The following is a 23,908-nucleotide window of genomic DNA, read 5'->3' on the forward strand; positions in this document are numbered from 1 at the left end:
TCAATTCAATTCCATCTGCATCCATTTTATTCATCTGAAATGTATTCAAGTAACTTATGACAGACAATTTGACATTAAATGTTCCCCATACAAGACCATTTTTAGAAAAGGCGCCAACAATGGAAAAAACACCCCCCAAAATTAAAAATTGATAGATATATTATTGATAATTGTCATGAGAGTATTCTGGCTTAGAAAACACAGAAGTAAAATCGACAAAATGGAGGAACGCTTCAGGCCTGGTGGACGGGACTAAAAGGAAACTTCAAACCCAGAGAGAACAAATTCACACCTATACATTTAGATAAAAAATAAAATGCATTGTCACATTTTGAAACTTTTGCTACATCTGCCACAGTTTGTGACCTGAATGTGAACAGACCTTTACAGATTGTTCATGTTCAAACTCTTTGCAGAAGAACCATGCTGCATTTAGGAGCTGTGAAATGCTCAGATCCTGATTTCTGAATCAAACGAGAAACGAGCTTCTAACCTGCCTGAACTGAAACTACAGCAGGAAAAGCAGAATCCACAGCGATGCTGCGAGAAGGAACCCCCAAACTTATAAAATGAGCCGTTGCTGCATGTCAAGTAAGAAACAGCTTCCAGAAGTGAACAGTTTTTCAATCAGGATCTTCATTCCCTTTGGACATTTTAATAACCGACGTATGGAAACCCTTTCAGAAAGGACTTCCTGATGGGATGAATATTATGGAATAGAGCATTCGTCTCGACTGGAAAACAGTGACAAACCTCAGCTGCAGGTTGGTTAAGCAAAATATGAGGCGGTGTGGATTCTGTGGACTGTGGACAGAAAAGAGTGAAAATCATTTTCAACTTTATGATAAAATTATTATAACTTTTTTTTTTTAAGTTATGTTTCTAGAAATAGACCGAACCTTAAAAACTTTCAAATATATTGTCACAAGAGCTAGTTTACAAAAAGTACATCTTCCATTTCTAAAGAGGACATGGGAGACATTTACTTCGAGCATGCTAATTATGCTACTAAATTTTTTTATAAATTTTCCAGATTATCTGTCTTGGAAAAAAAAAATCCAGTTCACTTTACGGCTTTTCAGTCATTTTAAATATCTTGATTTGCCCCTCTGGGACGGGGGGCAAACATTGCCCACAGCTGTTCTACAGTGACAAAATGAGCCAGGATATTCATGATAATTTTCTCTGCAGAAATGTGTAACTCTATACAGACAGGGTGTGTAAACTGGAGCCTGCTGGGTGACCAGATTAACCCACTGCAGCACAGAGTCATCTTGTGGCTAAAACAGGAAAACAGCAGCCGTTCATATTACCTTCACACTTCTGTCCTTCTCACAACCCTGCAATCATTGAGTTTGGCCTGAAAATGATAAAAATGACACAAACATTTTAAGATAAGAAACCTAAAAATGCAGTTTTCACATAATTTTCCATTTCAGACTCAGAAAACATTTTTTTTTGTTTCATTTACCCTTTATTTATCCAGGTAGTCTCATTGAGCCACGAGAACTCATTTTCAAGAGAGACCTGTTTAGGGAGCGGATGGTGGGTGTTGAGGGCCTTGCTTGGGGGCCTAGAGTGGGGCGAATGAGGGTGGAGGGAGGTGTGGGTGTTCCACCTTTTCCACCCACATTTTGATGTCGACGGTACCGGGAGTTGAACCTGCGACTTTCCGATCACAGGCCCATCTTTTAACCTCTGCGCCACCACTCCCCCAAACTCAGAAAACAACTTGTGACTCCCAACTAGGGGTTGAACGACTACATATTTTTTTAAGTTGACTTCAACATGAGAAAAGTCGCCGTCGACTAGTCGATATGACATCATAGGAACTCAAGATGCTATTCACAAAAAAACATTCTTTATTATTTACAAAAAAAGAACGACAAAACATCAGGAGCATATATTTATGCTACTACCATTCATCATACTGCAAATAAGTAACAGGAAAACAAAAACTATTATTAAGCTGCAAGAGTTAGTTTAATTTTATTTAATCTACTAAATAAAATAAACCACGCGGCAGTGGTGGATTATCAACTGGTGGTGGTGCGTCCCCTGTTTTTATTTTAATTTTTTTCAGATAATAAAATTAAAAGAAACCTGTGGAGTTGTGCTCGTGAGATCGCCTAGAATCAACTAGTCGACCATTCAACCCCTACTCCCATCTATAAATGCTGAAGCAAACAGATGTTGCTGCTCATGCATGATGAAATGAGGAAACAATACTTTGATTTTAAAAGTTATATTTGCACCCTGGAATCCATCTGGGCTCCCACTGTGTGTTTTATGACCCACATTTGCATCCTGACTAACTTTCAAATCCCCCTGTGGTAAATTATGCTGCGTGTAAAATAAAGATTCAGGATGTTTTGCTACCTTTCAGACTTTTTAATTGGCTCCTGTGGGACTGTCTGCTGACCCTGCTCCCGCTCCATCCTATACAAAACACACACACACACACCATACATTGTTTCTGTAGGCAGTATTGCTGTCGCCAGGTTTTTCAGAGAATCCAGAGGCATTCTTGTTAAACCAATGAATTCAGATGAGTGCTTTAGCCTCATTTCAATCCAGTTTAAGTAATATGTATGAAGGTGAGTAATCTTTATCAAAAATAGATAACTAATTTATTTTACCTTTCCCTTCGGGCTTTAATCCTCTCTTCATCAAATCTAAACATAAAAAGAGTTACACTGTTAGATCCTTAAATCAAACTTAATCCATTAATCTAAACATTTTCCCAGAACTGGAAACTTAATTTCATTTTACGTTTTTTAAAATAAAATCCCAGTAGACTTTGTTAGATTTACATTAGTCCTTCACAGCCAGACTGCAGACATGCTCTGCTGCAGCTCATGTTCGCCACCTAGAGGAGAAAAATACTTACTGCACCACACACTCAGGAACATGGACGTGCTCCATGGGGACAATGTGTGCAAGCTCATCCAGACCGTGCACATACTGGATCTTATTCATGAACTTCACACTGTGGAGGGAAACAGGGGCAACTGCAGTGGTTAGTTTATTTACTGTGTGAACAGTCATTTCAAAGCAAAACACGAGATCATATCGTTTCAGTTGACTAAATCTGTATATCAAGATGGGTGTCAGCACATCTGGAAGCATTTCGGCATCAGCACACCTTTTTATTTGATCTGTTAAACCAGTAGTTTAGTTTTGAAACCAGCCTTTCTTGGGGATGGAAATGTGCAATGATCCGAGTTTAAGCACGACCAGGTAAATGTGGGCTGGTATTTATTTGTACCACGCTTGATTTGAGTTCACTAAAGTTCAGCCAGTCACTCAGTCCTAATGTCCAAGACATTCAACATATTGGGACACTATAAGTTGTCAACATATCACTGAAGACAAAAAGGGAAAATGTTCATGTGTTCATTTGATTTGAATTACTTTTAAGGAAACTCGTAAAGTGATCATTGTGTATACAGCTACAAAATTAATTTCTGGAGTTAACCAAAAGCAAGATGGCTACCAAAGCCAACTGACGTTGAGTAACACAAAAATGGCTTTAAAATACCTAAAACTTGGTGTAACGGTAGCTGAAAGTCATTAACATATTTTGATCTCTACACATTGTAGAATGTTTACGCTAAAAACGTAAATTACTGTTCAAGTCAACATGTCTGTTAGCAAAATCTTTACCACTGGACAGATCTCAGAGAAACTTTTAGAAACTATCCACTAGCTGTACATTTAATACTCATTTTTATGGAGTCAGTCCAATTCAAGATGGTTGCCACAGCTAGTTGACCTAAGCAAACATTCAATACAACTCTGTCAAATTTACAGATATTCAGCTGAAATTAAACGTGGTAGTAGCTGGGAGTCATTCCTAACACAACAGATCATTATTTCTGCACAATGTTCAACCAAAAAGCTACATGTTCCTTTACTGCATAGAAGGATTTTAACAGAAGAGTTCAGCACTTGGATTGTTGTCATTACCTGATAAAAGGTCTGGATATAGCTAGAACTGTGCGGATGAACCACGTGGGATGAGCGATGACCAGCGACTTCAGGTTCTTCCTCAGTCTGCTCCCAACACAAACAAAACCCCTGGTTAGTAAGGAGCCACTGCTGGGTGAGTTTAAAGTGAATCTATGCAGAGCACAGAGGAAATCAAACATTACTGATATGAATCGAGTCCGTGTGGCTGTAAATGAGGCCGTGAGTCACCGTCAAATCATTGTGTGTGAAACTTCTCATTGCTCTCTCCTGACAACATCAGCATCATGCTTTTGCTGCTGGAGAACCGTTTTATAAATGGGGAGGAGGACCCTCCACAGTTTTCACGTTCATTTCCTTTTACCTCCTGTCAATCATTTGGTAGCATTTCTTCAGCCAGCTGATCCCGGGCATCTTACTCCGAGGAGTGGCTCCATTCATGTAGATGATCAGGTAATCTTCAGCCACGAGCATCTCCAGGCTGCTAACCACATACCTGCAGGTCAGAGGATTTATCATCACTTTCTATCAAAGCTGTTGTATACAAGTGCAGAGCGTCGATGTCAGCTCGGTTCGTACAGGAAGAGGTTTTCCATGACGTAGTGGTAGTCTGAACAGCCGCTGTCAGGCAGATAACAAGCAGAGAACACGATGATGGCGTTCAGGCCTTCTCCATAATAGCCTGATGAAAGACGGGAGTCAAGTGAAGAACGTTTCAGATGTTTCTGGGAGATTTGTTGCACAAATGTTGAAGAGTCCTCCCCAGGCTGACACTGACCTCCATGTGTGATCACCCGCAGGTAAGGTCTGATGATCTGCATGTCGATACGATGCTCCTGCTCCCCGATGAGCACCGTTCTCCACAGACGCCCGCAGTTGGCATTTCCATCCTCACCCGCTCCCCCCGAGCCATCAGCAGGACCTGCTTTGGCCGAGGCCACCGGCGTATCATCTGGACGAGGACAAATTTAAATTTATGCATGTAGCATCTTTTCATACAGTATTTTGTGAACAATCATGAAGGCGTTACTAAAAAACACAACCAGAAAACTAAGTTTATTTTTTAACAAAAAGTTAAAGGATTCATTTCAGATGAAGAGGTCTAGCATTACTTAAAGAAATGCGCATCGCCCGCCATCTTTCATAACAGAGTTTTAGCTTAAGATCATCTTATGGTGAGGAACAGTTGCACAGTTTTGGTTAAAACTTACTGCTACGTCACATTTATGTGTTATGAATTACTCTGAGCTACTTGTACACCAAATTTGATTGCAATCTGTAAAATTGACTTAGTTACAGCCCTTTTGTTTAATTTAAGGTCAATTTGTTGTTGCAGCCATCTTAACTTCGAAGTTAATCACTTATAGCTGCACATGCATTAATTACTTTCTGCAAGTTTTGTTAATATTGTTCAGTGGTTGAGTTATTTTGGTAGACAAATATTCTTCACCTTTATCATTTGGGAGTCGGTGATAATTCTGCCAAAGAACAAGCTAAAGTTTTAATGTTTATTAGACCCAGATTAGAATAAGTGTTGCAGATTTTTGACTATTTCAAATAAAAGTTTTGGTCTTCAATATATATTTTGGACAAATACTTAAAAGAAACACACACACACAAACCAATCCATTGCCAACTAAACCAAAAACAAATTCAACATTGTTACATTATTCCCATTTAAACCAGTTTCCTGTCCCAAAGTACAGACTGGGTAGTTTTGGCCTCCTACCTTCCCACTCCAGGTCGTTCCCGTTAGTTATAAATTCCAGTGAGTCAGTTTCATCCGGAGTATCGATGTCGTCCACGTTGATGTCCAGGTCATCCGGCGTGTCCAGGAAATCATCTGACAGCAGAGAACCTTCACTCTGATCCAAGGACAAATTCATCTCCGGGGCAACCAGTGTCCTCCGTTTACGATGAGATGAGACACCTCCTCCACCTCCAGGTGGGCTCACATGCAGCGAGTTAGGAAGAGCTACAGCAGGGGGGATGAAGCAGAAGCAGCTCGACATTATGCCACATGTTGTGTTGTTTCGGTTTAAATTCAGTGGTGTTTGACTTTTACTCACACACTCCATTGTCTGTAAGACCACAGCTGAGATCCATGTCTCCGTACTCTGGTAGAGGTCTGCAGAGAAAACACAAGCCGCATGTTTTAAACCTTTTTTATTAAACTAAGTTTTGTAATTTGGATACTGTTTGCATGGCACAGAGGATAGAGAAGGCGAGCCTGTGACTGGAAAGTTGCAGGTTCAAGCCCCCCGGATAGATATCAGAATGTGGTTGGGAAAGGTGTAACACCCACACCTGCCTCCACTCTGGGCCCTTGAGCAAGGCCCTTAATTCCCACCATCTGCTCTCCCTGGCACTCTAGAAGGCAGCTCTCTGCTCCACACAGAGGCTGTGGTAGCTCCGTGGTTATATCAGGAAGGGCATCTGGTGTAAAAAACAATTGCTAAGTCTTTGTGCAAGCTAGTTTGTTGTGACGACCCAGGACAAAGGGAGCAGCCAAAAGAAAAATAAAATTAGGATACTGTTCAATGAACCCGTCAAGAAGTGGGTGTTATCACTGATCTGGGAGCAGAAGACAGTCGAGCTCCACCTGTCTCTTGGGGAAACTTGCAGATTACTGAGCTGCCGGGCAGGGTGGGAGTCACAGCAGAGAGGGAGGGGAGGAGAAACAGGAGAAAAAGCAAGAAATGAAAGACAAAAACAGGTCTCGCTTGTCTTTGACTCAAACACTGAGTCAAAATCTTTGTGTTTGTGTTGAATATTGTGCAGGCCAAATAGAGAAAATGCACACACACACGCATGTTTGTAATGGATCAGTGAAAAGGAGGAACTGCAAAGCGTAATCTGGTTTAAACAGCTGCAGAGGGCTGCAGAGCAGTCATCAGTTTTAGCTGCAGTCCGGTGAAAGCTAATAGGAGGATGGTGTGTGACTGTGTGTTCCTCCTGAATCCACAATATTGGCTTCTGCCTGCAGGGATAACTGGTGCAAAGCTTCTCCTGTCAAAAATAAAGGCTGCTCTATTCAAACTTACTGCAGGAGATTTATTTTTCAACGAAACAAGCTCATCTCTTCCTTTCGATGGATTCATTGTCAAATTGGAACAAGTCAAGCCTACCTGGAGCAGAGAGCACGGAGCTGCTTGCTTTTGTCAGCGCTGATGCAAACTTGCTTTTCGACCTTTAGGTTTGAGTTGCTTACTCATTCCCTGTCCTCCCTACTCATCTCTGACACGCCGAGCATCCCTCAGTGTCCTCCAGCCGCTCCGGGATGTTCTTCTGTCTTTAGCCAAAACCTGCCTCCATTTTCCTGAAGTGGTGTTGTTGACTGCTGCTGCATCACATGACGTAGCCTAAGACTATTTACAGACAGAGCTGCACCTGCTCCCTTGATTCCTCCCCATATGATGAGGGAGGGATGAGAGGAGTGGGGGGGGGGGGGGGGGGGAATGGAGCCTCACACCACAACTCCTGCTCTGTGTCCTGACAAAACACCCATTGTTTCTGAACTATACTTGATCTTCGAAGACTGCTTTAACTCTGTGAATGCAGTTTTCACACTAATAAACTAAATTGAACTATTCTTCTTTTCCTGTTAATTTTACGTAATTTTTGCAATTAACTTTTTGTATTCTTTGTGCCAATTATATCAAAATACTCAGACTCATTCAGCAAATGATGTATTTTTAACCATTTCCATTTACCATTTTCTCCTAGTCATTCAATAGGATCACTTCAGTCAAAAACCATTCTATTTACTTAAGCCAAACTTCTGCTACTTTTAGGTAATGCAATGGTTTATCTACTGCTGTGTTTAAGCTTTTAGTCAGCCTTTTAATACCAGTAGCTTTTAGCTAGTGTTTTGATGCATTTAGCTACTTTTAGATGGCATGTTTTAGTTTGAGCTAAGTGTTGAAGATTTTGGTTTCATCTTCAACAATGTTCAGCAGTCATTCAGCCCTCGTCTGTCAGGTTTGTGGTAAGACTGGACCCAGGATAGACTCAAGGAGTTCCAAACATCAAACTTTCCTTTAACAGAAAATAAAGGCTGGCAAGGCACCACATCAAAAACTCAAGATGATCATATGATGAATGAGAAGCAAAGGAAAGCCAAACCTTATGTGGAATGGAACAAGGCACTGCTGAGGTGGAGGTGGAAGGAGACTGAATAAAGCAGAGGTAATTGGAGGCACCTGAGCTGACTGGGGGCAGGTGAGAGAGGCAGGCAGGCTGAAAAACACTGGAGCAGACAAGTAACTGAAGATCTTAGATCTTCTAAATGGCTGTTGCAAAAAAAAAAAAAAAAGTCCCATCCAGAATGAAAGAAAATGTATACAAAAACCACAAACCTCTCCTCCAGCAGATGAAAAGTATCTGAAAGTCATGTCTTAAAAAATCAAGTTCTGTCAAAGACCTGAGATAGAATGATCATCCTCAGCTGATTTCAGCTAATGACTCTGATAATCCTCTTGTTGGAGTGTAATTGTTTTAAAAAATTTTTTTTTGTAGTTGTTTCAGTCAAATCATGTTATTCTTCATCGATTAAACCAAAGAAAATACTGTAGAACAAATTTATATTTTTGTGGCAGGCTGCTGGTAACAAAGTGCAATTATTGATTTATTTTTAACTTGTTTAATAATTATATAAACAAACAAAAAAACACAGGTTATCCCCTTGAGTTTAGGAGCCTGAATTATTCATGGGGCAAAAATGAAGTGGCCTAAACCAGTGTTTCCCAACCCTGGTCCTTGAGGAACACCATCCTGCATGTTTTAGCTGTTTCCCTGCTTCAACACACCTGATTCAGTGATTTAATTGCTTTCTTAAGTTCTGCTGAAGCTCGTTAATCACCAAATCATTCAAATCATGCGTGTCAAAGGGAAACAGCTAAAATCAGGAACTTCAAAATCAAGACTGGATTTATTAATCAGAACTAAGATTGTTCATTCTCAGCTGGTCAAGGAAGGAAGAAGTATTGTGTTTATGTGGGTACCTGCACATAGAGGGATTCAGGGAAATGAAAAGGCTGATCAGATTGCTAAAAATGCTAATAATATAGACAATGTAGACATAAATATCCAATTATGCAAAACAGAAGGTAAAAGTATTGTATGGAAGCATATTAATCAGTTATGGCAACAGAAGTGGGAACATGAAACAAGGGGAAGACAACTATATGCAATACAGAATACAGTCTACAGTTCCAGGTATTGTGGAGGAAATAGGAGAGAGGGATCTATATTAGCAAGATTAAGAATAGGTCATACAAATCTGAACAGTACTTTGTTTATTATAGGGAAACATAATAGTGGACATTGTGACTTTTGCCAAAGTACAGAAACTGTGAAACATGTTATTTTGGACTGTTTAAAATATTCAACCGAAAGGAAACGTCTACTGGACCAAATGACAAATGACGTAACAAGTCCTATATGTTTGAAGAGCATATTAGAATGGGGATCCAGTAAACATGGATGCAAATACTTTATGTATTTCCTGAGGACAACAGGTTTATACAAGAGAATCTAAGTTTATCGGAGCACTTACTAGTTCTAAGTAGTACCTTTAGATGGCGGTAATACACCTTGAGGAATGTAAGCTGCCGTAAAACCTCACAGAAGAAGAATAAGAAGAAACAGCTAAAACATGCAGGATGGTGTTCCTCAAGGACCAGGGTTGGGAACCACTGGCCTCAACAAACAAGCAAACAACAAACACAGTTTCTCTGAAAATGCTTAGGTACTGGATTTAAAACAAATAAAAAAAAAAGCTGCAAAAGTGTGTAATCTGGGGAACCATCTCAAATTATTGATTAAATGACTACACAACAGTTTTTAGAAGCTAAATATGTAAAAAAAATAAAGACTGACTCAAAACCTTGGTACAGAGACAAAACATTGCTGTACTCTGTTGTGTCATCACACTTTTTTCACCACAGTGTGCAGTTATTGACGTCTCTGTAGCTTTGATAGGATAGTTTTAAAAAAAACCCCATCAAATTAAGAAATCTCACCTGGGGAAGTCTTCATCCTGCCACTCGTCTTTTACCTCCATGTTCTCCATTCGTAGAGTCGCCTCAGTGGTGCCCATCCCTCAGAGAGGCGAGCAGGAGCCTGGAGAAGTGAAGATACATTTTTGATGATTAATTAACATTTAAAGTGAAAAGTGAACTTATACTGTTAGTGTGTTTCAGGCTGAATGGATGACCAGCAGAAGCATGTTTCTGTCTTGAACAACAAAAAAGGGGAAAACAGTAAAATGGGAGGCTTTCACTATAATTTACTTCTTTTCATCACAGTAAGGTTCTGAAACTACTTAAAATCATGTGTTTTGCACCCATCCTGCCCACAGAAGCACATGTGAGAGACATGTGACGAACTGTTTTCTTGGTCTCAGCTTCCCCCTCAAGTCAAATGTTACAAATACATTTCAGGATTATGGCATGGAGCACAACATTCTGGTCTAATCCGACCTCACTGGTTTTTGATCTAGCAAAACTGTTGCCTTTTGATTTTCAATCACACTGAGGTATTTTGTCACTACAGAAAAAAAAAACTTCCCTTCAAGTATATTCATTCATCTGACCTTAATAAGATGAAAAGAAGAGACAATCTGACAAAGGCTTTGTGCAACAAGGAGAACTTACTGGTGGTATTAAAGGGTCCTCCACTGCTCCAGGATAAATAAAACATTACCATCCAGATGCATTATTTAGACAAAGAGGTGTGTTATTACCAGTGGTGCAAGTCGTGTTTTGAATGTGGGGTGTCTAATAAGACCTAAAAAGACAGTTGTTTTTGTCGTTTTGCTATCATGTATGAAATCTGTGATGCTGAGGAGATTATTCCCTTTGGCAAATCATTTCCAGGTCTCTGATGGAGGTTGAAGTTGGAAGCAGAAGATCCCGAGGAAACGGCTGCATATAAAGCAACATGATGGGAAGCGAATGGATTGAATAGATTTCTGTCAACACTGTTATTGATAATGAAATGTAATGTAACATGAATTCCAGTGAAATAATTATTAGGAGCAGAATGATTTTGTTGGCAGTCACCCTCGTGGGAAAACACAAACTGGAAATTTGCCAGTGCTCACACAGAAGAAATAAGACGTTTTCAAAGATCTGTGAGCCCACATAAAAGAGCACAACCATGATAACAGATCTCACTTATGAAGCCAAATTTAATACAGACTAGAAGGCTGTGAATCAGGAACCAAAGTCAGATATATTCAAACAATAATTTCAGATCACTGAAGACTTCAACAAAATGCTATAAGGAAAAATCGACCTTCATTTTATGATGATGACATGAGCAAGGTGGGGAAAAAAGTCAACATTAACTGTACAAACCATTCACATGTTAGTGAAAGGCACTGCTTGAAAATACATCCGTGTGAAAAAGACATTACTGCAGAATCAATCATATGCAGCACATCACCAGCGCAGGAAAATGGCTCTGCAGCCTTTGTAGGTCACCCCAAATAGAGCATCCAATAGAAAGAAAAATTATTTCACATGTTATTAGACATCTAATGTCTTTTCAGTCAGAATATAAATGCATAGAGAATAAGTCAGTTGCAATACTCACTTGAAAAATGACAGATCCCCTCCAGACCTCGCCTCTGCTCTTCAGTAACAAATACAAAGATTTCAAGGGAGAATTTCTTGATCTTCCACATCAACAGAGACACATCGGTCCGTCTGAAATTCCTTCTATGTCTCTGTCTTTCATTGATTCACATGCACACACACACTACTTGTGCACTGACAAAGTCATTCAGTATCCTCGGTGTCAGCGACTAGCAAGCAGCAGGTGCCTGAAGACAGGGGCAATCTCTGTTCTGGACTCCCCCTCTTGTCCTCCGCCCCTGACCACCTTTGTTGGGGAAAGATTGGCCGTGAGGAGTGAGCCGCCTGCCTCTCAACTCATATCCACCCCAGCAAGACACACAATTCCTTTAATGGGAATGCATCTGTTCTGGCATCCTCATCTGGCCACTCTTCTGTTCTCTCTTTAATTGGATCCACAAACATGTTTTCATCTCCCTGCAATATCACTTTCATCAATTTGAAACCCTACACTGGAGCATCATTTTGGGGGAGAAAACAAGTGATAGTCTTTATGTCCCTTTCCTCCACTGGATAATCCCGCTGTTGTTTTCACAGGAAACCGATGTGGCTGCTTTCCATGGCAACAGCATCTCTCTCCACCCAGAGCCTCTCCTCTCTCTCCTCTGTTTCCTTGCCCCAATCTCTTTCCAACCTGCAAGTCTCCACAAAATATTAATTATGCATCCCCTTACATCACTTGCTCTTAGCCAATCATATCTCCTCTGCAGACTTCCAGCATTATGTTTGTTGTGTTTGTTGCAGACAATTTGCAGTCACATTTTCAGAGATCCTTTTATATTCTTCAAGTGATCCTATCAAAGCCAGTTTTATAATAATAATAATAATAATAATAATAATAATAATAATAATAATAATAATAATTATTATTATTATTATTATAAAAAACGAAAAAGCCAACACCACTGACAGAAAAGATCTGGAAATGTCCTCAGTGACATCCAGCAAATATCACGAAAGGTTAAATAAACAAATAAATAAACAAATCGAGACCTTTCAACTACTTCCGCATTCGCTCGCTTTGTGTACGGCAGAAATTAGGTAAAATTAAACAAAGCGAGATGCGTTAAAATCCACACACTAAAATGTTCACTTAAAATAGAATGTTTTCATTCACAATATATTGTTTTCATATAATTCATAAAGTATTTTCTTTTTTTAATCTTAAGGTGGTCGACTAACGATGAACGTCCAGAAGCAGTAGAGGGGGTGAACTATCTTGACGCAAAGGTTGACGGGTTCACTGCTGTTTGCACAGTTACGAGCTAAAAAGATGGCTGCTAGCAACTATTTCGGTTACACACATGGTGCCGGTCCGCAATACAGGTAATTCAAGTGTTATAAATTGTTGTCATAATGCGAGTTAATCCACAGGAACCAGCATCTGAAGGATTTTAATGGAGACACGACGTTTAATGAGCTGTTATAGCCCGAGACGCTGGTTCGTTGACGGTTAGCTAATGTTAGCTCGCAGCTCGCAGGCCAGCGTTCACCGACATTAGCTCCAGTGTGAGCAGACATCCTCTGTCGGGAAGCAACTATAGCTGATCTTCTATCACTTCATGTACTAAAATGTTACAGCAAAAGTCAAGTTTACCAATCGTTATGTGGGCCACTAATGGCTGCTGGAGGTGAGATTTTGTTTATTCTTGGCCTGTGTTTTTAATTAACAGGGCTAAACCTCAGTCGTGGATTACTCCGGTGTCTCGACGGTGCAGATTTTGACTTGGAGTAAATCAAGAAGTAAATGTTTGTGGGTTGGTAGGTCATTTAGTGAGACAGCCGCAATTACAGACTGTCTGCCAAGTTAGTCAGCATCGTCCCTCCACTGGGATTGACGGGTAATCTAAACAGGAATTACAATCCGTGATCAGTGCTGTGAAAGTTTCCTGCTCTATTGCCCTGGTTGTCACATTAAAGTCAACAAACCTTGTAAACAAGAATATTTTCTTCACACCACAACAAAAAACAAACAAACAAAATAAAAAGAAAAGTGCACATTCCAAAAAGTCACGTTTCCCTCAGTAACAAAAAGTATTCAATCTATGGTGGTTTGCCCATCCCAAAACTTACCACATTTTACAACCCCTCTCAGTGTTTAGATATAAGCTTTTTAAACCGTAGTGTACCTGTTACTCTGCTGAACTGCACAATTAAAGCTTTTTTAATTGCCTAACTGATGGGTAACAAATCTGTAATTTACTGCAACATGGATTAGAAATATTTTAACTTGTATTAACATCAGATTGGGGGAGTGGTGGCTCAGAGGTTAGAGAAGGTGGGCCTGTGATTGTAAGGTTGCCGGTTCAGTTCCCCAGACTGACAACATCAAAATGTTGGTGAAAAAGGTGAAACACCCACATCTGCTTCCACCGTCATTTGCCCCACTCTGGGCCCTTGAGCAAGGCTCTTAACCCCCACATCTGCTCCCCTGGGTACCCAGATGACAGCTCTCTGTTCCACACAGAGGGCTGTGGTAACTCAATGGTCTGTGGTTTTATTAGGAAGGGCATCTGGCATAAAAACAAGTGCCAGGTCTTTGTGCGAGCTAGTTTGCTGTGGCGACCCCTGAAGAAGGGAGCAGTTGAAAGATGGAACAAAATATTAAGTCAAAGTCACTTTATTGTCAAAAACTGCAATATGTACAGGGCATACACAGGATTGAAATTACATTCCTCTCAGACCCCGGTGCAACAAAACCATTTCACATTACAACATTTAATAACATCGGATTACTGATTTTTTTTCTTTTTTATTTAGTCGAGAGATGAGAAAGTCTCAAACCAAATGGAAACAGTGTAGAAATGCATCATATCACACATCTGTGATATAAAGATTTATTTTAAATGTTATTAACTAAACTAGATGACTACAGTGTTATCAACTGCACACTTTAAATCTGTTTATATTATCTCACAGTTGTGTTGTTTCTTTGTATGATTAGTTGGCGATCTGTTAGGTCCATTTAAAAAAAAAAAAACTGTACTCCAAAGATATTTACACAGCAAGTTTCTTCAAAATTAGGGATTTGTAAAACCCATGTCAATAAACAACAAAGTCCATGCTCAATAATCCACGTATAAAATCCAACATTTTTCAGTCAGGTCATCTGGACAGTTTCTTTTTTTGTGCTGAAACGTTTCGCCTTCGAAACGTGTCGTGTCAATAAAGTTGATTGAAAAATTTGTAACTAATGGCAATGTTTAAATGGAAAGATTTTTTAGAGCTATTCAAAGGCAACACATTTTTTGAATTGCTTTGTAAATTGCTATAAAAAAACATCATGCGTTTGTCCAAATATGCAAAGCTTGTAAGCCTTAATACTGTGGCTGCTGGATTATTGACTGAAAACCTAAACCCAGCAAATAACCTGTCAGCTGACACAATAAAGAAAAAGTTGAAACTTAATAAAAAAAAAAAAGGTAATTTAGCACAGTGTTTGGCAATAAAAGAGCTTTGTTTTGTTAGACTTGTGTTAAATTTGGAGCAAGAATACTGAATGCAAATCTGGGCATTGAAACCTCTAATTTAATCAAAGTAGGTTTAGTTTTAGTGTGATTTTTTTTTTTTTAATAAAAGAGCTTTAATAAAATCTTCCTCCAAGAAAGACCTAAACTAAGTGACACGTTTTGCAAATGTTCTGGATCTTTGTACAGTTGCATAATTAGTGTAAAAACTTTAAGAAAATAATGTCTATGATAAAGCTCTTTTCTGCCAATTACTCTACATAAAGATTTTAACTTGCTGCATTTGTTTAATAATAATAATAATAAATTTGTAAAGTTCACACATTAACAAAATTCATAAAGTTATACAATTCTTTGCTTGTCCGTGCCATTGCGAAATATTGTTTGTGCATTGCTGTATAACCGTTTGTCAATGGCGCATAATGTGCTGTATGCAGTTCTCTTGTTTAGTCTATTTGTAGGTTAGTTTTACAAAATTCAAAAGCTGTTAACTAAAAAGATGACCAATACAAATCAGACATCACAAACTGATATCAGCTGTTCCTACTGTTTTAGTTTTTATTTTAAGCCTGTATTATGCATTTCTGTGAAGCACTTTGTGATTTTATCTATGAAGGGTGCTATATAAATAAAGTTTACTTACTTAAGTTTACTTACAAAACAATGATCTGTAATTAATGACAGAAATGACAGAAATGTAAATTTGCTGCAGTACTCAAGTCTTTTCTCTTAAAGAGGGTTGTGAACTTTGAACTATTTAATTAACATTAGGCTTGTATTGGATTAGGATGTTTTGGTCTAAACCAGGGATCTGCAACCTGCAGCTCCGGAGCCACATGCGGCTCTTTGGTCCCTCTGCAGCAGCTCTTTCAAGCTTTGACCAAAACTGTCATAAAACTGAAATGTATAGGACGTTATACCCACAACAAAAAATGACTAGTTTTAGCCGTTTTCCTGTCAATTCCTTTGCAGATACAGTATGTGGAAACTAGCACTAATACATGGAGTAAATTATACTCACTTTTACTTTATGCTTTATTTCTTCAAAGTAGAATGCACAATTACTGTACATTAAAAAAATCACATATGCCTGCACTGTTCATTGTTTTTTTTTTTTTTTTAATTGGCAAAATGATCACCTGCAACCTGAAAAAGAAAGAAAGAGGTAAAGACGATGGATGGATGGATGGAAGAATGGACGGATGGAAGGAATCCAGTCTTTTATTTTGTCGTAAAATGTAAAAATATCAATAAATGTTAACAATCATCGGATGTGTTTAGTTTTCCACTCCTACTGGTGAGAAAAGCTACCTCTAACGAACTTAAACTGTCCCATATTCCATCAGTTGATAATGAAATGGCTCTTTTGATCGTAAAGGTTGCAGACCCCTGATCTAAAACAAAAAGAAGAACATTTAACTGTGAGGCCTGGGAACCCTTTTGTTGCAGGTTAAGAACAGATCAGGTATGCAGGTCAGTGGAGGTGCCCAAACAAATTGATTGATTTCTTGGTCTGTTTGATTCGGATGAAATGTTTAGGATGGCGTTGGACTTGGGTGTTTTGGAGTGTGATAAATGTTCAGAGAACCACGTGATGGAATTATACATCTGGATCTATTTAGTTAATATTTAGACAATAATTAAGCCAGTCAAGCTTAAAACCTCTTTAAATAGTAGGCCACTCCTGCCATGTTTCAGTAGAATAAATTGTATTTAAATTACTTTCACTGCATGTGTGCTTTTATAACCTGATGGTGCTGGTGAAGATTCTCAGTCATCCAGGACATGATGAATTCAAAAATAACCTGAAAAAAATTGAAATAACCTGATGGTGATGTCAAAATCTAAGATGGCCTCCGCCATACATATATGTAAACTGACACCATTCATTTGAGAAAACTGCTTTCTTGTTTTGTATTGCTTAAAACTATAGTTTTCTGAAATTATTGGTGTGGCCTAAGATTAATCTGTGATGACCAAAGCCACCACTGACCACTCCTGGCTCTGCTATTGTGCTTGGTGGTGGATAAAATTGCTCACACCACATGCCAGGATCCGTCACTCTGCTGCCTTGGGCAAGCCAAAAAATACCTACCTCCTTTTTATGCAGTGTAACTCCTACCTACCCGAATATCTTGTACGACAATCATTGAGGTTTACTTCTCTGTTCAATTCCAGTCCAGTAAACAGCTCATCTTGAAAAATACAAACATTCACAATTCAAATCCCTCAATGACGAATGACATGGGCGTGCTACTTTTTTTTTTCTTTACACCTTAGCTCAACCCGTTTCTCTTTTTTTTTTTTTTTTGCTTTCTTTTAGTACCCAGCCTCCCTCGGCCTACTCCCATCCCTCTACAGCCACCTACAGTGTCCAGCAGGCTTCAGCTGTGGCCCATGCAGCGACTGCGTCCTACTCTCCAGCTCCAGTCCAGGCAGCCCAACCTGTGGCCTCGGCCCCCTACCCCACCTATCAGAGCCACCAAGCACCTCCAGATTACACCTATAGGCAGCCAGATCCACCACAGCCCACCACCACCCCTCAGACGTACCAGGTATACTCGGGCACGGTCAGTCTTTTTTTTTTCTTCAATTATAATTTGTTCTCTTTTTTGCACATTAGATTTTATTTAGCAGCTGTCATTTTGGTGCAAATAATGTGAAATTATTATTTAGACCACAAAAATGTCAGGACTGCATCATTAGTCTTCTCCAGGCGTGTCTTGACTTTCACTAACACTTATAATTGTGAAACAGATATATGCAGGTACATGTGTTTGTGACATGTTTTGCTAAAGTTATAGACTTTTTATACGCCCTTTGAAAAGCAGACATATCATGGTTTTGTTTCCGTCCATTAGTAAACTCTCTTGTCCCATCCATAACTTCTGATCTGCTCAAGATAATGCAATGAAACTTCTTACATACTGTATATGCATCATCCCTAGACTGAGTGTTGCATACTCTTGTCATCACCCCAGCTCTAAGGTCAAGGTCACAAATCAAGGCCAACGTTAAAACATGGTCTTTGCTTGTCCCGCACGTAACTTCTGATTCGCTTAAGATAATTCGACAAAACTTCGTACACATATCCTGATGCATGCTCAATAATCCAGTTAGAAAAATCTAAAAAAGTTCAATCTGGTCCTCTGGACATTAAAAAAAAAACTAAAAAAAAACTAAAAAAAATTGTAGAAACATTTTATCTTTCTTCCGAAAAACTTCTTCAGTCTGAGGTGAAAAGGAGGAACTCAGACCCAGACCAGTGGTCATTCCATATGTTGAGGGAGTATCAGAGAAACTGAGACGTTTATTTTCTAAACATAACGTCCCAGTGGCTTTTAAACCCCAAAATACATTACGGCAAAGACTGGTTCATCCCAAAGATCCAGTCCCCCCGCACAAACAGAGTAATTTTGTGTATGCTGTTCAGTGTCAGGAGGGCTGTGATCAGTCTTACATCGGGGAAACTAAACAGCCACTGGCCAAAAGGATGGCCCAGCACAGAAGATCAACATCATCAGGCCAGGACTCTGCGGTCTACACTCATCTCCAGGCCAGCGGTCACTCTTTCAGGGATGAAGATGTTCACATCCTGGACAGAGAGGAACGATGGTTTGAGAGAGGAGTAAAGGAAGCCATCTTTGTGAAAAGAAATCGTCCATCATTGAACAGGGGTGGAGGCCTCCGGGTTCAACTGCCCCCCTCTTACAATGCTGTGATTGCTAGTATCTCTGTGAATAGTAAACAGCCATCAGTGTGCTAATGATTTATCGTTAGGCTGATGGTTCTTCTTGACCATGTGAGCAGCTGGTTTTGGTTGTCAGCAGCAAACTGGTTGATCCACTACGAGAAGGTGCTATTTATAAAAATGAGTTGAATACAGCACCTCAGACTGAGTAAGTCTTTCGGATGAAAGACGAAACGTTTCTACAATTTTAAATTTTTTTATTTGTTTTGAATGTCCAGAGGACCAGATTTAACCTTTTTAGATTCGTACACATATCATCACTAGGTGGAGGGTCGCATAACTTTTCATCACCCCAGCTCCAAGATCAAGGTCACAAATCAAGGTAAAGTTTTATACAAGGTTTTTCCTTGTCTGGGCCATAACTTCTGATTCAGAAAGGAAATTTAATGAAACATGATACACATATTATGCACATATGTGTCATCCCTAGACACTATACAAGGTCTCTGCTTGTCCAGGCCATTGCTGTAGATTGCTGTATGTGTCGAAAGGCATAAAATATGCCACACACTTGTTACATTTGGATTTGATGTTTTGTCAACAGGACAGCTATAGCTATGTCTGTCCTGCTGCTGTGACGACTTATGACAACAAACAGTATTACCAGACGAGTATAACTCCAGCTCAGAGAACATCCACAGATAATTACTACCTGGCTGGTAAGTCACCTAATTTTAATGTTTATGTTGTGTCATATGTTGGATTTATTGTTGAATGAAAGATATGTTTTTTTTTTGTTGTTGTTTTTTTTGTCCTGTGCATGGCACAGATAATGAGTTGATTTTAGCTCTGCATATACTATAACATGCCATGAGCAGAAAAGTACCAGGAAACATTGTGTTGTTTATCCCACAAAATAACTTCTTCTATTATCTCAACTATTATCTTTTGCTTTTTATTATCTCAAATTTAGCTCAGATTTTGAAACATTATTAGTATTTTTAGTATAGAGCTCTTTAATATTGCTTGTCATATTGACGTCTGTTTTATTGATGTGATCTTAGGATAGTTGCTGCAGTAAAGATGTCAGCAGGGTTTTTTTTTTGGTATTGTTTAGCATTTATTGTGATTTAACAAAATCATGGCAGTGAAATATGTCATTTTTTTCTATCGATAAATCAGTCAGAAACTTTAAACTAAAAAGATGAAAATATATTTATATATTAAATAAACACTAGATTTTATTCTTTAGACTGTTAAATGCGCTTTAACTTGGTGTCCTGCTGCAGAACAGATGTAGAACGACTCCATGTTGATGTTGGTTGAGGGACATAAATGTTAAGTGTTCAGAGCATTTGCAGGAATGTGTTTCTTCTCATTTGTTACTGAAATCATTTTGCCTCACCTACCAATGCTGGAAATTGGAAGCCCCAGAGGATGCAAACCTGTCTCATTGTGTGTCTTTCTTTGCAGTGATGCCATTTCTGCCATTTTCTGCTTCTCTCTTCCATTTTCATATCAGTAGGAGTGAAGAGTGCTTACAACCCAGCTCCTTCCACTGTGTACAGTCAGCCTCCTCTGCCTCACAGGCAGGTGACTGCCCTGAAACCCATAGTCCCCACCAACGCCGTGTCTACTAGCTATAACATTTACCCAATGTCCACCAGTGTCCAGCAGCCTCCAACGCCCATTTCATCCTACACACTCGGCTCATCGTTCAACTCCACTGTCTCAGCCTCCTCCTACTCTGGTGAGATAAGATAGCAGATAAGGCAAATAGATTTTTGTCTTGAAGTAATTCACATTCTAAATGGTAATTGTGTATGATATTTTAATGTGACTTTTCCATTTGTGCTACATTTCTATTATAGTACTAGTGTCTCACAAGGACAACATGGTACTCCTTTTAGAAACACTATCCAATACAGCTGCAGTGAAAATACTGTGTTTGTGCTTACTGCTGTATATTTACCTGTACACAGAAGCTGATGGCATTTATTTACTGCAGTTTGCATTCTGCTTTCAGGCTGGCTCAAATATAGACACTCTAGTACCTTGTAAGTTAAAAGATTGATAGTTTCCCTTCTACATGTTGGTCACACTATGCCAGTCCTTTTGTTGTCCCAGGAGAAAAACAATGATCCACTTGCATTTTTTTGCAACTCATCATGTTTGATCCATTTCCTTCTTTCATTTCTTTAAAAACTGTTCTCGATCCTTTCTTGTTGCTTTCTCAATCCCAGGCGTTGGCTACCCTGGCTATGATTCTGTTGGCTACACCTCTGCATCCACCCCATCCTATTACCAGCAGACTCAGCAGGCTCTCTCCCAGCCTCAGCCTCCACCTCAGCAGCCCCATCAACCTCAGACCACTGTTCAGCCACTACACAAGCAATTGACAAGTTCCTCTTGGAGTAACTCAGGGAGCAACATGGTTACGGGTCCGACCATAAACACATATAAAAAGCCCATTTTTCACCAGAACAAACTGCTGAGGCCTAAAGGGCCTCCCAAGCAGACTCAGCTTCATTACTGTGACATTTGCAAGATCAGCTGTGCAGGCCCTCTGGTAAGCAATAAAAAACAATTAATAGTCCAAATATTGAGATATTGTAACAGAATGGCTCTAATTTGCATTGCAGTGTATCAACAAATAGGAAAATACATATGAATTGTTGACATTTAATACAAAGTAACATATTTAATATTCAGGTAATTTAACAGCAGATATACTTTGATTTTTGCTATTAATCTGACTGGTTTGATTTACTGCATTAGACCTACCGGGAACATAATGAAGGCCAGAAACATAAGAAAAAGGAAGCAGCCTTAAAGGCAGGGACACAGAGTGGGACCAACAACGGGCCCAGAGGAGTCCAGACCCAGTTACGCTGTGAGTTATGTGATGTATCGTGCACTGGAGTGGACGCCTATGCTGCACATATTCGTGGGGCTAAACACCAGAAGGTAAGCAAAGCATTTGTTCATTTTTTTTCTCTTTCTAATGTCCTTTAATAATTGATATTTCATAAAGTCCAAACAGCTGGTATGCTTTTGTTACTGAGCATGCGTGTGATGTGCTGACAAGCTTTATGTAAGATGCCAAGACTAGGAACAAAACCTCCCTGAGGGATTTGAAAAGAGATTAATAATCTACTGCCTTAAACTGATGAAAATCTTTCTCCTTTTTTGTCGTTTATGAAAAGGTTGTGAAACTTCACACCAAGCTTGGAAAACCGATACCATCCACTGAACCAGTGCTGGTGAACAATTCTGCTCCAGCTATAACAGTCTCAACAGCAGGGAAACCTACAGTCCCGTCGTCCGTGTCTTCCTCAGTTTCAACCATTTCAACCCCAGCAGTGATGCCCAAACCAGTGGCTGCAAACACCTCGGCCAAAACTACCCCACCAATCAAGAAATCAGCTCCTTCCAAAATAACGCGCATTTGTAAGTTTTTATATATATATATATATATATATATATATATATATATATATATATATATATATATATATATATACAGTGGGGAGAACAAGTATTTGATACACTGTTGATTTTTCAGGTTTTCCCACTTGCAAAGCTTGTAGATGACTGTATTTTTTATCATAGGTACTCTTCAACTGTGAGTGATGGAATCTAAATCAAAAATCCAGAAAAATACAATGTATGATTTTTAAATAATTAATTTCCATTTTATTGTGTGAAATAAGTATTTGATCATCTATCAACCAGTAAGAATTTTGGCTCTCACAGACATGTTAGTTCTTCTTTAAGAAGCCCTCCTGTTCTCCACTCATTACCTGTATTAACTGCACCTGTTTGGACTCGTGACCTGTATAAAAGACACCTGTCCACACACTCAATCAATCAGACTCCAGCATCTCCACAATGCCCAAGACCAGAGAGCTGTGTAAGGACATCAGGGATAAAATTGTAGACCTGCACAAGGCTGGGATGGGCTACAGGACAATAGGCAAGCAGCTTGGTGAGAAGGCAACAACAGTTGGTGCAATTATTAGAAAATGGAAGAAATACAAAATAACGGAAAATCTCCCTCGGTCTGGGGCGCCATGCAAGATCTCACCTCGTGGAGCATCATTGATCTTGAGGAAGGTGAGGAATGCGCCCAGAACTACACGGCAGGACCTGGTCAATGACCTGAATAGAGCTGGGACCACAGTCTCAAAGAAAACAATCAGTAACACTCTACGCCGTCAAGGATTAAAATCCTGCAGTGCACGCAAGGTGCCCTTCCTCAAGCCAACAAATGTCAAAGCCCGTCTGAAGTTTGCAAATGACCATCTGAATGATCCAGAGGAGGAATGGGAGAAGGTCATGTGGTCTGATGAGACAAAAATAGAACTTTTTGGTTTAAACTCCATTCGTCATGTTTGGAGGAAGAAGAATGATGAGTACAACCCCAAGAACACCATCCCAACCGTGAAGCATGGCGGTGGAAACATCATTCTTTGGGGATGCTTTTCTGCAAAGGGGACAGGACGACTGCACCATATTGTGGGAAGGATGGATGGGGCCATGTATCGTGAGATTTTGGCCAACAACCTCCTTCCCTCAGTAAGAGCACTGAAGATGGGTCGTGGCTGGGTCTTCCAGCATGATAACGACCCAAAACACACAGCCAGGGCAACTAAAGAGTGGCTCCGTAGGAAACATCTTAAGGTCCTGGAGTGGCCTAGCCAGTCTCCAGACCTGAATCCCATAGAAAATCTTTGGAGGGAGCTTAAAGTCCGTGTGGCCCAGCGACAGCCCCGAAACCTGAAGGCTCTGGAGGAGATCTGTATGGAGGAGTGGGCCAAAATCCCTGCTGCAGTGTGTGCAAACCTGGTCAAGAACTACAGGAAACGTCTGATCTCTGTAATTGCAAACAAAGGTTTCTGTACCAAATATTAAGTTTCATTTTTCTGGTGTATCAAATACTTATTTCACACAATAAAATGGAAATTAATTATTTAAAAATCATACATTGTATTTTTCTGGATTTTTGTTTTGGATTCCATCACTCACAGTTGAAGAGTACCTATAATAAAAATTACAGTCATCTACAAGCTTTGCAAGAGGGAAAACCTGAAAAATCAACAGTGTATCAAATACTTGTTCTCCCCACTGTATATATAAAA

At 39.6% G+C, this 23,908-nt stretch overlaps 2 protein-coding genes across 2 annotated transcripts in view; one reads left to right on the forward strand and one right to left on the reverse strand.

The window, feature by feature from the left end:
• Positions 1-731: 731 nt before the first annotated feature.
• On the reverse strand, positions 732-12,202 carry atcaya (ATCAY kinesin light chain interacting caytaxin a). The gene is made up of 13 exons (XM_037674653.1): positions 11,569-12,202; positions 9,993-10,092; positions 6,039-6,097; positions 5,699-5,944; positions 4,748-4,921; positions 4,549-4,651; positions 4,334-4,465; positions 3,970-4,056; positions 2,891-2,989; positions 2,640-2,675; positions 2,380-2,439; positions 1,314-1,360; positions 732-804 (listed from the first exon to the last, which is right to left on the reverse strand). Exons 2-12 carry the CDS (start codon positions 10,067-10,069, stop codon positions 1,333-1,335), a joined length of 1,101 nt encoding a protein of 366 aa, XP_037530581.1. The 5' UTR covers positions 10,070-10,092; positions 11,569-12,202; the 3' UTR covers positions 732-804; positions 1,314-1,332.
• Positions 12,203-12,869: 667 nt separating this feature from the next.
• Positions 12,870-23,908, forward strand: part of zfr2 (zinc finger RNA binding protein 2) — a 27,870-nt gene continuing 16,831 nt past the window's right edge. Inside the window, exons 1-7 of the mRNA XM_037674654.1 lie at positions 12,870-12,935; positions 17,400-17,646; positions 19,372-19,486; positions 20,290-20,517; positions 21,011-21,336; positions 21,546-21,734; positions 21,974-22,217. Of these exons, the coding sequence (XP_037530582.1) occupies positions 12,883-12,935; positions 17,400-17,646; positions 19,372-19,486; positions 20,290-20,517; positions 21,011-21,336; positions 21,546-21,734; positions 21,974-22,217 (1,402 nt within the window). The 5' untranslated portion in view covers positions 12,870-12,882. The remainder of the gene's footprint in view (positions 12,936-17,399; positions 17,647-19,371; positions 19,487-20,289; positions 20,518-21,010; positions 21,337-21,545; positions 21,735-21,973; positions 22,218-23,908) is intronic.

The sequence above is a fragment of the Nematolebias whitei genome, chromosome 3, assembly GCF_014905685.2.
Source record: "Nematolebias whitei isolate Nwh7 chromosome 3, NemWhi1, whole genome shotgun sequence".
Classification (NCBI taxonomy): Eukaryota; Metazoa; Chordata; class Actinopteri; order Cyprinodontiformes; family Rivulidae; genus Nematolebias; species Nematolebias whitei.

What these genes read in the sequence shown, in the direction of transcription:
- atcaya (XM_037674653.1), bottom strand. Translation starts at nt 10,069, where the DNA reads ATGGGCACCACTGAGGCGACTCTACGAATGGAGAACATGGAGGTAAAA. An exon ending in TACCAAATGATTGACAGGAG is followed by an intron (nt 4,057 to 4,333) that starts GTAAAAGGAAAT and finishes TGTTGGGAGCAG; the next exon opens with ACTGAGGAAGAACCTGAAGT. An exon ending in ATATCCAGACCTTTTATCAG is followed by an intron (nt 2,990 to 3,969) that starts GTAATGACAACA and finishes TTCCCTCCACAG; the next exon opens with TGTGAAGTTCATGAATAAGA.